Source organism: Neopelma chrysocephalum, unplaced genomic scaffold (assembly GCF_003984885.1).
Source record: "Neopelma chrysocephalum unplaced genomic scaffold, ASM398488v2 Primary Assembly neopelma1_88, whole genome shotgun sequence".
Lineage (NCBI taxonomy): Eukaryota > Metazoa > Chordata > Aves > Passeriformes > Pipridae > Neopelma > Neopelma chrysocephalum.
In genome coordinates, this window is record NW_020897750.1 from 4,751,650 (window position 1) to 4,765,820 (window position 14,171).

Genomic DNA, 14,171 nt, shown 5'->3' on the forward strand with positions numbered 1-14,171 from the left:
GAAAGTGTCCCTGCCCAGGCACGGTTTCTGCTTCTCTGACAATATCTAAATGTGAAATGGGATCAGAGGTGACTAATATTACTGGAAGAATGTGTGGAGGAAGAAGCATAAGCCATCCTGCAAATAAAAAAAAGATGCTCAAAATGCTATACACTGGAGGAAGACAATTTTCACCTTACCTTTGTCTGAAGACTCGTTATTTACCTTGCAGTTCTGTCTGCCATGCAACAATCAAGTATGATTATTAAGAAAATTTAGTATTCCTGAGTACTCTTCCCTGTTATTCTGTTATTTCCCCTGTTCTGCCTACCATAGTTGAGGGACTGCAGGACATGCTGTGTTCTGACTAGACTTTTCACTAGGATGACACAAAGAGAGTTTATTAGCCATTCAAAATAGCCAGCAGAGTAGCTTCTCAAATATCTACAAAGATGCATTTTAAGGAACTCGAAGTAATAGATTTGCGTGAGCTCAGAACACCTTTAGCTCTTGCTAAAAGGAGCTCAGCTTTTTATTGCTCCTCCGGAAAGCTGAGGTGCACTGCACACATAGGGCTGGAACCAATGAAACCACAAATATGTGGTCCTGTTGTCTGATGATAAAGTGCAGTGTTATACATTTAGGAATTTAGAATATGGATGACTTGGTGACTGGGGATGGTAACGTGCACCTCTTTGCTGTATACTGCTCTAGAATTTAGTGAAACTTGTGTGGGTAAAGTATTGGTCACATTCTTCTCTGCCTAACCTCTCAAGAAACCTTCCATAATCTACAATAAGGATTACAAAATTAAATATACTGTACTTCCCTTTTTTTTTCCACTAGTAACAAACCAAATCAAAGCAGTGGTTTGGACTGAACTTCCATGAGTCCTGCTGGAAGCAGTAAAAGTACAGCTTTCCAAATATACAACCTATGAAATCCATAAACTGCAACAGAGAACTAAAGAATTTCTATTAAAAGTTGCTGTGCAAAGAAAGCAGTGCTTTTTCTACAGGACAACTTGCAGCAAATTTTTGTCTTTTACTCCAAATAGAGCAGAAATGTCAGTGTCATTGTCTTTTTATTCTTTCTCCCCAAGCAGCAAAAAATTTGGCATTCCAATTGCAAATGCTCTTATGTCTACCCTGGGTGTGCCACATAAATGATGCCTGAAGTCCATGACAGTTTATTCTATCCTGGCGTTTCCATCCCCAGGAACTGAAAATTCTTCTGATGAAATAGAAGAATTTTTCAAGGAGAAATGCAAGACGAGCCTTTGTGCAGGGCTCCCATGGAGGGAAGGGTATTTCAGCAGCGACAGCCCCTGAGCTGTGAAGTACCACATCCAGCTGGCAGATGGAGATGTTTGCAAGCGCTGAACCCAGAGCTTGGGAAGTGCAGGTCTCGCTTAGCCCTGCAGGCAGTTAGAGAAATGACCTGTGCATTCAGCAGGATGCTTTCTCCCAGAAATACGGACAGGTACATGCCATCAGCACTTGCTGGCAATGTCTGGTGTAACTCCCCGTGACTGACAGGGACACTTGCTGCCAGCCCATGTCAGCACCCTGGATCTAGGAGCTGCTGCAGGCTCCTCATTCCCTCTGTACACATTTTCACCAAAACATCCAGCTGAGTCTGTCCTGAGAAATAGAAGTCCTTCCAGCCCAAGCAGTGCCTGTTTCCTTTTCTCCACACAACACACACTGCCCCAAGAACAACAAAGCTTATGCCTTTAGCATTTTTTCTCTGCCAAATCAATGACTTCAGTGTGATGAAAAGAACGAATGCTTCTGATTGATCCAACAAAGAGTTTTATTTCCACCTGTTACAAGAAGTCTTGGTCTACCAGCTGAGTCCAACATAGATGAGCAGACAGACTTGACTATACTTAAATCAACAATTTATTTAGAATTGAATTCAGGAAACAATGGAACTGTATACAACGAGAACTGTATACATGAAGCAAAAAGTCTTTCCACCACCTATTCACCAAAATACATCTGAGTCTGTGCTGAGAAACAGAAGTACTCATAAATAAATGGGATGATATTCTCTGTGAGTGAGTTCTCTGCTGCAGATTGGACAAGCTCTGGAAATCTCAATGGCAACAGGGAGGCATCGACTGCAGAAGAGATGGCCGCACTGAGTTGACAAAACCAGTCGTTCACTTCGCAGAATCTGGATGAAAGGAAACCACAACATGTATTGGGAGGAAAGGATTCAAGTTTGCTGCTCTTGTTGGCACCAGGCTACTAGGACTTGGAGGATCTGGAATCAATCCATTACTGCTAGTATAATGGGGGACCCACAGATCTGTCAGTGCCATCTTGGCAAGGGTTTTTCCCTCTATGTCCACCACCAAGAAGTGACTTTCGGAGCCCCATAGCAAGGTCTGTGCTCCCAGCCAGCTGCCTGCAGCATCCCACATAAGACAGCTGAGTTACACAACTCCCCCTCTGCCCTGTTCCCCCTCCCACAAAGCAGAAAGGATGACAACATGTGGATCCTTACCTTTGAGTAAAAATCCATGCAAATTGGACACCAAATAGTCCCTGGTCGCCATGCACTAGAGAGAACAGATCCAGAAAGAACAAGCAGCCATTACTATCACTGGGAATCGAGGGTTACTGATACAAAAAATGTCACATAATCATCTGCACTGAGTAGCCATGATGCATTTCTTTTGAAGAATCCTGCAAATCTGTAACTCTCTCAGTTTGCTGCATGTAATGAGGCGTTCAGAGCTCCCTGTCCTAAAGGAAATGGCGTCTTGGTTTTCACTGGGAGAAAGACGCAGTTAGCCACCTTGCTCTAGGATTTGAATTAACAGCAGTCTCTAGCACTGGGCAGTCTATGTATGGCAGCATTAATCTCCAACAGGTCATCAATAACAGCTTTGTAACTGAAGGATCTAGCTGTCCTCTGGGAACTCTTCACCCCAGAAGGGAATGAGGTCTGACACTACAGAGTAACACTGCAGATGGCTCTGGCAAGCTCCAGCCCCAGGAAGGACCCTTTGGTCAATGTTAAATGCTGCAGCTCTGAGCTCTTTCAGCCTCACCTGAACAGAGCAGGAAGGCACATTCTGTAATGGAGAAGCTTGAGACCGAAGGAATACAATATTCCTTTTTTAATATTTTCTCCTATGTTGCCTTTCAGTAATCCAAAAGGCTCAAAGCACACCAGTTTTATTAAAACCAGCACAGAATTTGCCCAGCTGCTGCCTGCCGGTCTCGTGATGCCAAGCCTCGTCCATACCAACAAAAGTATTTCTGTGTCTAACATCACTACCAGAGCTTGGCATGAAAACTAAATGACAATACATTGTAAGCTACAGCCTGTGACTTATCTCCCTTCCTTGCCATACCCCCACTCCCATCTTTAAGGTTGTATGCAAAGCTATGCATCTGTCTTGGGCTGCCTTTTTCTCCTAAAGTGCAAATGGTATCTTTTGATCATCATACAACACAGGATGCTATCCTCACTGAAAAAGGGAAATAAGTAGAGTAAGTGAAGGCCGTGGTAGTATAACTTAGTCCCATCTATATAAAAATTTTTAAAAAAGCAAATTCAGTGTTTGGTAGGTCATGAGGCATACATACTTTGCTCTTGCAGTTTGCTCTTCTGGTGATATCTGTTGTTCAGATGCTGTAGCAGTCACATTCACATCATTGACTGTTGTTTCATCTTCATCATCTCTACTCAGTACAGAACTGTCTAACTGTTGATGGCTTCTTAGTGAAAGATTTCTCATTTGTTGTATATACTCTGTAATTTAATTTTGATAAGTTAAAATTCTGATTCTCTCTCTATCTCTCTCCCCCTGGAACTATCCTTCAAATGCATTATCATAAATAGTCTGTAGTGGTTCCTATTTTAAATGAACTCTATTCACCTGGGTTAAATGCAATCTTAAACAAACTAGTTTCCCAAATATTAAAGCTGAAGCCATCCAGACGTTTCTGCTACGGACCAACACAAAGCATTTGCCCTATTCACCCTGCAAACAGCTGAAAAGGTGACCCAAGACATTCTCAGTGTATAAGTTCTATAGCCTTACACTACCTGTGAATAAATCTGCCCTGTAAAGGGAAGCTCCCTCACCCCATTCTTACTAAAAGTGTCTGCAGCAATCCTATGGCCAGGAAGGGCAACAGTTGCTGTGTGACAGTGGAGAGAGAGGACTGCAGTCAAGTTTCCAAGGAGCATGGTGACGTAGCACATACACAACAAAAAGGCCTGGTAAAACACAGAGTGCTTTGTTCAGAAACCTTCATAAGGGATTGAAGAGATGCTTCAATCTAAAACTGTATATTCCAGAGCTGTTGTGCTTGTTGCTGTATGATGCTAAACTGTTGCACTCTTTTTGTCTGTTAAACCAAACCTCCCCGCTCAAAGGCAGTTTCTATCAAATGAGTCTTGTTAAGAACAGTCCTTGGAATTTATAAAGTGGTTTAAAGTAGTGTCTCCTTAGAAATTGTCATCATCTCTCTCCTGAGTTAAGGGAACTTGACAATGGAGTTATACTGCCCAAGTTCAAAGGAGATCAATTTTTAATGGCCTGGACTATAATATCTAAAGGGTCAAGAAATACTGTTTGTTTTTTAACTCTCAGAAACCCCAGGCAACAATGATGTCTGCAAATCTAGAGTCCATGTAACAATAATCAAGCACTAATCAATTAAAATTACAGAAAGTGTCCCCAAATTAAAGTTCCTTTCTGCATAAATATTCAGCTACAACTTTTATTTGCAGGGATTTTCCAGTGTGTCTGATAGTGGCTATCAGATGCAGATTGGATCCATTCTCTAAGACGCTGGACAGAGGCTTTAGCATTGTACTTTGCCTTTTGCTAAATGCAGTTTCAATTCCTGCTCCTCAAGTTTGTTGAAAAAGACAAACAAAACATAATAATTATGCTTAAGACATTTCCATTATCAACTGTAAAATGTCAACTCACCTTCAGGAAGCTTCATCAATGCATATGGGAAGGGAGAGAAAAGAAAATACAATTAGACTTTGGTCTGCATGCCTGGTGTTGCATAACAGCACCAGCTCAGGGAAGCAGTTACAACAGCACAGGGGAAGAATGGTAGACTATCAACCTCTTATTTTGGTTAAGTACACTCAAACTAGTAGTCAATTAGCTGCTACCCCAAAAACAAGTAAGAAGTTGCTGCTGGTTCTGCTCCCTCTGCTGCAAAAGGGCAGAAAACAGAGGCAGCTTAAGAACCATTTGAAGATTCTCCTCCCAGCTCCTCAGTTTCAGTTCTCTAACTGGATTTGGGCTGAAAGTATTACTTTCCCTTTTTCTCCCTCAAATGGGCAAATTCAGCTGTGCTAGCCACAAACACTTTGTGTTAAATGAACAGCTGCTGAAGAAAGGAAACCACAACGGGGATTGGGAGTAAAGAATTCCAGTTTGCTGCTCTATTGACACTAGGGAAATAGGACTTCGAGTATCTGCCAGTTACTCCTAGAACAATAAGGAACCCTCAGTTCTCCGAGTGCCATCTTAACAAGGGTTTCTCCCTCTACATATACCACAAAGAAGTGACTTGGAGTGACGTGCTAGTTGGTGCTTCAAAGCAAGGTCTGTTCTTCAAGCCAGCTACCCATAGCACCCCACATTAGCCAACTGAGATGTACAGCTCCCCCTCTGCCCCTTCCCCCCAACAAAGCAGAAAGGATGACAACATGTGGATCTTTACCTCTGAGCTCTTATCCACCCACACTGGAGAACTAACAGGACCGGTTGGCCATGTGCTACAGAGAACAGAACCAGAAAAAACATGCAGCCACTAATTTTACTGTGCATCAAGGGTTACCAATACATAACATGTCAGAAATGAAAACATTCCTTATTCAGATTTAGCATCATCCCAGCCCAGCAACAAGAACTGTTATGTACTGCAAGCATTTCAATGTATCTCAAGTCATAGTGTAAGATACATTCAATAATGCCTTCATGAACAAAGAAAAAAGGTTCCTACTGGATTTTGATGCTTTTGATTTGGTTTTTGGTGGTGTGGGAAATATCCCTCTTTTTAAATTTAGAAAGACAGCATAAACTCAGGGAACAAAGAAACAAGGAAGAATATATTAAACGCAGTAGGTGTTTCTCACACTGAGTTTCGGGGGGAAAGATCCCTTCGGTTTAAATTCCATACATTTTATAGTTTCACAAAATCCCCACCCTTTTCAGATAAGCTTAATATATTCTTTTTTGCCTAAAAAGGTTTCTTTTCTCCGAAAAGGGGCTTTCCCTTCTTTCCAATTGGCCACTGGACATCCTCTGTCAAAAATGATGGATCTTCCTTTGTTCTTAGCCCAAAGAGAGAAGAGAAACCCCTGCGTACAAAATTCTCACGTGGCCCGGAAAGATTTTAATTTTTAGGAATTTTTATATTTCCCTTATGCGGCCGAAAAAGTCCCTGATACCCAGTCCCAGTCTGGGACTTGAATATCTTACAACTTCACGATACGTCTATAAAAAAACATATTTTTATTTCTTACAGTGGGTTTTTTTTTTTGATTTTGGTTTTGTTTTGGTTTTTTTTTTAATTAGTTCTCTTCCAGGCAGGCCTCTATATTCCAGCTCAAAAATTTTCACAGAGAATCAAACAGAACCCAAAAGCTCAGCAAAAACCTGTTTGTACCATGTATCAGAAACTAGACTTTAGAGAGACATTTTATCTGTCACATACCCATTATTATCTCTTGGTTCCTCTTCAGTGTCACTCATTAGTAGCACTATTGAATTATCTGCTGCTCTGGAAACAAGTGGGTGCTGCTGGTTTTGGTCCCGCTGCTGCAATGGGGTAGAAATGGAAGCAACTTAGGAACCATCTGAAGCCTCTCCTCCCTGCTCCCCTGTTTCAATTCCCTAATTGATTTTGGGGCCTTCCAGGGATGGGGCATCCACAGCTTCTCTGGGCAGCCTGTTCCAGTATCTCACCACCCTCACAATTCTCCCTAGTATCTAATTTAAATCTCCCCACATTTAGTTTAAAACCATTCCCCCTTTTCCTATCAGTCTCTGCCCATGTAATAAATCACTCTACCTTTCCTACAGGCCTCCTTCAGGCACTGGAATGCCTCAGTGAGGCCTACCTGGAGCCTGCTCCTCTCCAGGATGGACAGCCCCAGCTCTCCTGGCCTGTTTGTGGAGGAGAGGTGCTCCAGCCCTCTGAGGCCTCCTCTGGCCCTGCTCCAACAGGCACATCCTGCTTGTGCTGGGCCCCAGAGCTGGACACAGCACTCCAGGTGGGGCCTCGTGAGGGCAAAGCAGAGGGAGACATTCACCTCCTCCCACCTTCAGCCCGAGGAATACTGTAGCCTTTCAGTGGCTAAAGAAATCCGCCCCCCCCCTTAAAATAACACTTGACAAGGTGTCACTAAATAGAAGTCGGTGGTTCAGGCTGCCAGCAAAAAGACAAAAGAAGGATTCAAGGTTGATGCTTTTATGGGCTGTTTCCATCACTGCACAACTTACCAGAGTCCAGAGATTACTGCCTAGAGGTTTTTAAGTCTGGGCTTTTGCATGTGAAGCATTGCCTATAAACCAACAGGCCACGTGCACTAACTTGCTCCTTGAGCACCGTGGATGGGCGTTAACTGAACGGAAAAGGGCAAAACGGTCAACAGCAAAGAGTCAGGCCTTCACTAGAGGGAGAGGGGGGTCTTAGGATTTAGTATTTTCAGGACAAACCAGGCAGGATTTGGTAAGAGAGAAGTTGTATAACATCTGTTTCCTTCCAGAGACCCCCAGACTGCACCGGGCAAAGTCTGTAACTGAACTGTTGGAGAGTAAAGAGTATTAGATGTCAGATGAAAAGATAGGCCTTCTCAAAGCTTTTTTTGGGGCACAAAGAATAACAGAATATGCCAAGTTGGAAGGGACCCACAAAGAACATAGAGTCTAACTCCTGGCCCTGCACAGGACCATCCCCAAGATTCACACCAGGTGCCTGAGAGCATCATCCAAACGCCTCTTGAATTCTGTCAACCTTGGAGCTGTGACCACTGCCCTGGGGAGCCTGTTCCAGTGCCCAACCACCCTCTGGGGGAAGAACCTTCCTCTGATATCCAACCTAAACCTCCCCTGACACAACTTCAGCCCATTCCCTCAGGTTCTTCACTGGTCACCACAGAAAAGAGATCAGTGCCTGCCCCTCCTCTCCCCCTCACCAGGAAGTTGTAACTGCAGTGAGGTCTCCCCTCAATCTCCTCTTCTCCAGGCTGAACAGACCAAGTGATCTCAGCCGCTCCTCATATGGCTTCCCCTCAAGGCCCTTCACCATCCTTGTGGCTCTCCTTTGGACACTGTCTATAAGCTTAATATCTTTCTTACATTGTGGTGCCCAAAAGTGCCACAATGTTCAAGCTGAGGCTGCATCAGTGCAGAGCAGAGCAGGACAATCCTCTCCCTTGACCGGAGGGACTGTGTCCTGCCCCCCAGGACACAGTTGGCCCTCCTGGCTGCCAGGGCACTGCTGACTCATATTCAACTTGCCGTCAACCAGGACCTCCGGGTCCGTTTCCACAGCACTGCTACCCAGCATCTCATTCCCCAGTCTGAACATCCAGGATTGCCCCATCCCAGGTGCAGAATCCAGAACTTTCCCTCGTGGAAAAGAACTTTCCCGTATGGAACTCCATATGGTTGGTGATTGACCAGCCCTCTAATTTGTCAAGGTGTCTCTATAAGGCCTCCTTGCCTTCCAGGGAGTCAACAGCTACTCCCAGTTTTGTGTCGTCTGCAAACTTGCTTAGTATCCTTTCCAGCCCTGCGTCCAAGTCATTTATGAAGGTGTGGAAGAGCACTGGGCCTAAAATGGAGCCCTGTGGAACCCCCCGAGAGACTCCCTGTTCATGTGCTTCTAAGGTAAAAGAAAGGAAAAATATGGCTGAGAGAGGGGAGGAGAAATAAATTACAAAGTGTCTCGGCTTTCTAAGAGTACTTCAGAATTGCCAGTAGATTGGTTTACATCAGCTGTGCTTTGCAGGTATAACCATGCACTTCTTGCAAGCTGGAGGAACTGTTAGAAAGCATGGGACGTGCACTTCTGCAGCAGATTTCTGAGAAGGAGCCCACGAGTGACACCCCTCCAGCACAGGAGACAGGCAGAGCTGTTTCCAAACACCCCTTGGCATTTGCCACCCCAGCTTGAGGCTTCCAAGGCTGAAACTGAGCAAGACCCTCAGTAACTCAGTTCCAGTGCTGAGGGCGTGGATGTGCACCAGAGCTCGGAAAACATTCCTCTGGCATGTTTTCTGGACACACAACTACTGCAGACTGTGGAATGTCACGTAATAACCTCTGGAGGCAGCTCTCTTGTCAACAATATGTGCGATTATTGTCCTGTCGGTTACTCTTAACAGAAATGTTCATAGACCATCAATACATTACCCCATTCAGACAATTCACTGCACTTTGTTGTTTTAAAGGCAGGTGCCATTCTCCATCTCTTCTTTTTCAAGGCAGAAAAGTGCTACCCAAACAAACACAGTGCAAAGTTTTCCCAAGGGCACCAGAAAACTTCAGCTTTCTTTGAAACATTTTTGTTTGCAGGTGCTTTTTGCAAAAGTTCAAAAAAAATAACTAAGCTCTTTGTATTTTTTCTTGCAAGTGTTTTATTGGACAATTAAAAAAAATAACTGAACTAAGTTCCTAAGTTTCTAAGGCTTCAAAATGACAGAAAACTGGAAGATATTTGACATCCTGGAGAAACAATTCCGGCATGTTTTCTTCCAGTCTCAGTCACTGTAATCCCTGCCTGGTGGAGTGTGACAGGTCTGTCAGGCTGCTGGTCGATACCAGAGCACAGGTCTCTCTGATGACTTCAGCAAAGATCTCTGGAAAAAGAGAGGGAGAGAGAAAACCTTTGGTTGCTTTCATACAACAGGCACATCTGACAGAGGACACTCAGCAAACACAGTTACTTGATTCAAAGGGCACTTGCAAAGCCTTTAGAATTTCAGCAACTGCCTCATCAGCGTGAGCCTTTTTGCAGCCTTCCTACCGCACATTGTGCTTATTTTCTTTTGCCACTTTGCCAACAGATCATGGCACTGCATCCCTTCATCCTCAGTAGCTCACAAAGCCTTGTGTTTTATGGAAAATGGCACTGCAAAGGCCACGTGGGATGGCAGGTTAGAGGCTGAACTGCACCCTCTCTACAGCTTTTACAGCTGCACCACTGCTTGCACCACAGGAGAACACAACAGTTTTAACAACAAAACTGTACAATAACAAGAGGAGCAGCAATTCTAGGAGTTGCTACTGGCAAATACTGGTCATGTGCCCAGCAAGGACTCCAAAATTCAAGTGCTGCTCAGGAGCCAAGTTCCTTTAGCAAGTGCTGCTCCAACAGGGCAGGTTGATGCTGCACATCTTGCCTGATTCTGCTGTGCATGGGACAGTCCTCTCCCCTCTTTCACCACCCACTTTTCCCAGTGGGAATGGTCCCTACTCACTGCACACATGCTCCCCTGCTTCTCTACCTTGGCACAGCTGAGGACTGTTTTTCACAGAGCACAGCACCATCCCTGACCTGATCCAGAGCCCTCTCAGCCCAAAAACGCTTCCTATCCTTGCCACTCCAAAAGCCATAACATGACTAAAGCAGCTGCTCATTTTCACTGAGAGAAAGGGAAGAGTGAACTCCAGAACTAAAGATCTTCCATCACTACTGCAGTTGGAATATCCTTTCCCCAACTAAACGCTGGCCCCAACGCCTCCATGCTTTCAGAGCACCTCAGCGTTTTGTCTGCAGAACAGCAGTTTCCTCCTGTTGTCAGGACACAAACCTCAGCACCAGTCCAAGCCAACACCTCAAATTCCAGCCACAGGCAAGCAGGAATAGAATGCAGTAGCCCATGACTGATGCACGAGCCTCCCCTGTCGGGAACACCGACGACTTGGAGACACGCTCTTGGAAGCACTCACTCTAGCAAGGACCTGGCCAAAATACTGGCAGTGCCCTGGTGTGCAAACTGGCAGGGAAGCTTCAGCACATCTACCAGAAACACTGCAAATGCTACACTGGGATAAACCAGAAATTCCTGGCCACCAAGGCCACCTGAAATGCCAGACAGTCAGGACTCAAAAGGCACACACTGGTTGTGTTTCTGTGGGTCACATAAGAAAAAGACAAAGGCAACAAGATGATTTGAGTGGAGAAGGGAAATGCTCTCTACCCTTACCCACCTACACCTACAAAGCTGTTTTCTGGACTGGTTGCTTCCGGGATGGAAAGGCAAATCTCCACCAGATTAAGTTTCAGAAGGCATCTTATGTTCGAAGCAAACTCAGGAGTGTTAGGGCAGGAGATACAGTTCTGCAGCTCCCCCTTTTAAGAAAGACTTAGATTTAGGCATCTTTCTGACATCCCACCACTGTATACTCACTTCACTTTATTGCAGTCTTTGCTTACTGAAGACTAGCTTTCATCTTCATATCTCTCCCCTCTAACAGGAAGACAGAAAAAAGGAAAAAGGAAAAAAAGTCACTCAGGTTTTGAAAATACACACCAAGTACAGACCAGTCCACTTAAGCTGGAGTGATTCTGATTCTGACTGAGGACAGGAAAACTAAGACACTGGAATTCACCAAGTGGAAACCCACAGCAGAGCAGATATAGATTTCAGGCTCCCTGACAAGCAACCAAAAAGGACTTTTTATCTAATTTGCTTGGATAGATTAATTGTTTTGTAGTGGCAGGGATGAAACTGCTAAACCTCTTGTTGAAACCTCTTATTTCCATTGCTGAAAATAAGCATTTCATCTCTTCTAGGTGGGCTTTTCATTTGCTCAGGAGGGGATTTGTGACCATTGAGAAGCAGCTGTGGAAAGTTTTGATTCACAGTCGCTTTAGACGTTTGAGAACACCTTTATGGGAGAAGCATAATGGCTCCACTCCCAACCTGTGAAGTGGAAACTTTGCAGCAGTTTTTCAAACACCCCCTTGGTCCTTGTACAAACTCACCTCCCCTCCCACCTCTCACCTTTTTCTTCCCGCTGGGCTCATCAGGACTGTCCATGGCTCTCCTCTTCAAGTCCCGCTTCCTTGCATGAGGGAGGTCCTTGGTCTCTGCTCTCTTCTGACCTTCATCTCTCCTGGGGCTCTGAGGGACTTTCACCAGGTAACTGAGCTCTTCTTGCACCCGGACAGGCTCAGGAGCTGCGGGGTCTCCCACTGGTGAGAGCAACTTCTTCACCCCGAGAGCAAAGGGCTCTTTGACTTTGGCCTGGTGGGAGCCCTTTCTGTTCTCAAGGGGCTCTTGGAGGGCTCTGATCTCCAATGGATCAGGGTTGCTGTCCTCCTTCCGGCATCTCTTGGCCCCGTTGTGCACCAAGGCCTTGCCAGGCCTTTTGACACCTCCAATACGGTGGGTCTCTGAGCCCGAGGAGCTCTCTGAGTCACTTGTCTCGGAGTCTGAGGAGCTCTCAGAGCCACTGGTCTCAGAGTCTGAGGAGCTCTCAGAGGCACTGGTGCTCCCTGACTCTGGGCTGCTGGATTGAAAATATCTTGGAGGAGCAAGTGGAGAAGGTGGCTGTTCAACAACCTGTTTTGTTCACAAAAACAAAGAGGAGAGGGGAAGGAAAGGTTAGCTCAAGGAACTCAGAACAATGCCACAAGGTGAGATGATACAACATTGAAAACTGACCTGGTTGTCATCACTCTCCTCACTATCACTGACCAGCAGGTCATCCAGGAGCACACTGAAACTACAACCAGAACACAAATATCAGCCAAGGCAGACACATTCTCAAGCACCACACTCTGCACAAGATTTGGGTTGGGCTTGCCAAAACAAACCAAGCTCCCCCAGCCCTCCTGAACATTTGGCACGTTCAGGCTGTGAAACCCTGTCACTGCCTGAATGGGGGGTAAAATGGCAACACACATCCAGGCATTTCCTTGGGCTTTCCAGCTGACCTGGGGATATTGGGCAATGGAGGTCAGGAGCAAGAGGCAGCAAAGACCAAGCTCAGAGAGGGAATGCTGCTCCCAACAGGCTCCCTGGCCCAGACTGCAGGGGGGAAGGAGTCTGATCCTTGCACAGGAAGAGACTCACATACTCTCAGCCTGCACTGCTCCCTAAGGGTACGACATTAATACTTGGGGGGTCTTCTTCAGTTTTGGTTTGCTTTCAACACAGGCAGTATAACCATTCCATGGTTTAGTGGACTTGGCATTGCTGGATTAATGGTTGGACTTGAGGATCTTAAAGGTCTTTTCCAGCCTAAACCTTTTTGTGAGTCCATCCGGAAATAATAATGTTTCATGGGTGAAAATTCCCTCCACTCCAGTTTTCTAAGAAAAACCAGACTGATAAAACTTAATCTTCAGAATCCTCAAGGAGAGCACCAGTTTTTGTGCCTTCCAGGTTCTGTTAAGGACCTGCCCAGTAGAGCTGGGAACAGAGTCTGGTTACTTACGATCTTCTTGGCTGAGAGCTCGGCAGTGTTCCTGAGGCTGTGCCAGACTGCTCTGCACATCAAACAGGAATAGGTTGGATTAATTTGCCTCACTTGTAGCCTGTTTCACCCTATGATCTCGGAGCACCAGATTGGAAAGTCACTTTCTTCCAGGATGTGTTTGCCACTGACAATATTCATCGCTCCATGGGCTTTCCCAAAGGGGTTTCCTAATGAAATACTGCTTGTGCCCTGCTGAACTGCTACCTTAATTTCTAGGTAATGAATGTTTACAGTCTCTATCTAAGTTCATCCCTGTTCAACGAAGCAGGGGAAATCACCCTTCTTAATCCATGTAAACATCTGAAGTTCTCCACAGCATTTCACACACCACACACAACATGACCTGTCAATACATACATAACTGGATATTTGCTTTGGATTTCTACTTACCCTGATTCTGAGCTGCAGAGCCATCTGTGTCCTAGAAAGAAAGACAAAGTGCATGCTGAGAATTAAATAAATCAGCTCTCTCTCAATAGCACTTTACCAATGATTGGTTTCCCAGGTGTTACCTACTGGACTAAACACTTTGACTAGCTTGTCACAGTCTGACTGGCAAGTGTCCCAGAGTCCAAGCTGGCCTGACACACCTCAGCATGCACAGAAATGATACATGCTACTGCCACCAAAAATGTATTACTGGCACATTAGGGGTAGGTACCTCTTGGAAGAAGTATTTAAAAACTTTACAAGTGCCAAG

The 14,171-nt window shown here is 45.1% G+C and overlaps 1 protein-coding gene and 1 long non-coding RNA gene across 2 annotated transcripts; both read right to left on the bottom strand.

The window, feature by feature from the left end:
• Positions 1-1,865: 1,865 nt before the first annotated feature.
• Positions 1,866-6,868, bottom strand: LOC113972115 (E3 ubiquitin-protein ligase RNF4-like). Its single transcript, XM_027692848.1, has 6 exons — positions 6,690-6,868; positions 5,694-5,748; positions 4,943-4,952; positions 3,590-3,750; positions 2,494-2,568; positions 1,866-2,160 (listed from the first exon to the last, which is right to left on the bottom strand). Exons 1-6 carry the CDS (start codon positions 6,725-6,727, stop codon positions 2,011-2,013), a joined length of 489 nt encoding a protein of 162 aa, XP_027548649.1. The 5' UTR covers positions 6,728-6,868; the 3' UTR covers positions 1,866-2,010.
• A 2,736-nt stretch (positions 6,869-9,604) lies between these two features.
• Positions 9,605-12,090, bottom strand: LOC113972117. Its single transcript, XR_003535770.1, has 3 exons — positions 11,992-12,090; positions 11,395-11,454; positions 9,605-9,840 (listed from the first exon to the last, which is right to left on the bottom strand). It is a non-coding gene; the product is annotated as an uncharacterized LOC113972117 (long non-coding RNA).
• Positions 12,091-14,171: the final 2,081 nt, after the last annotated feature.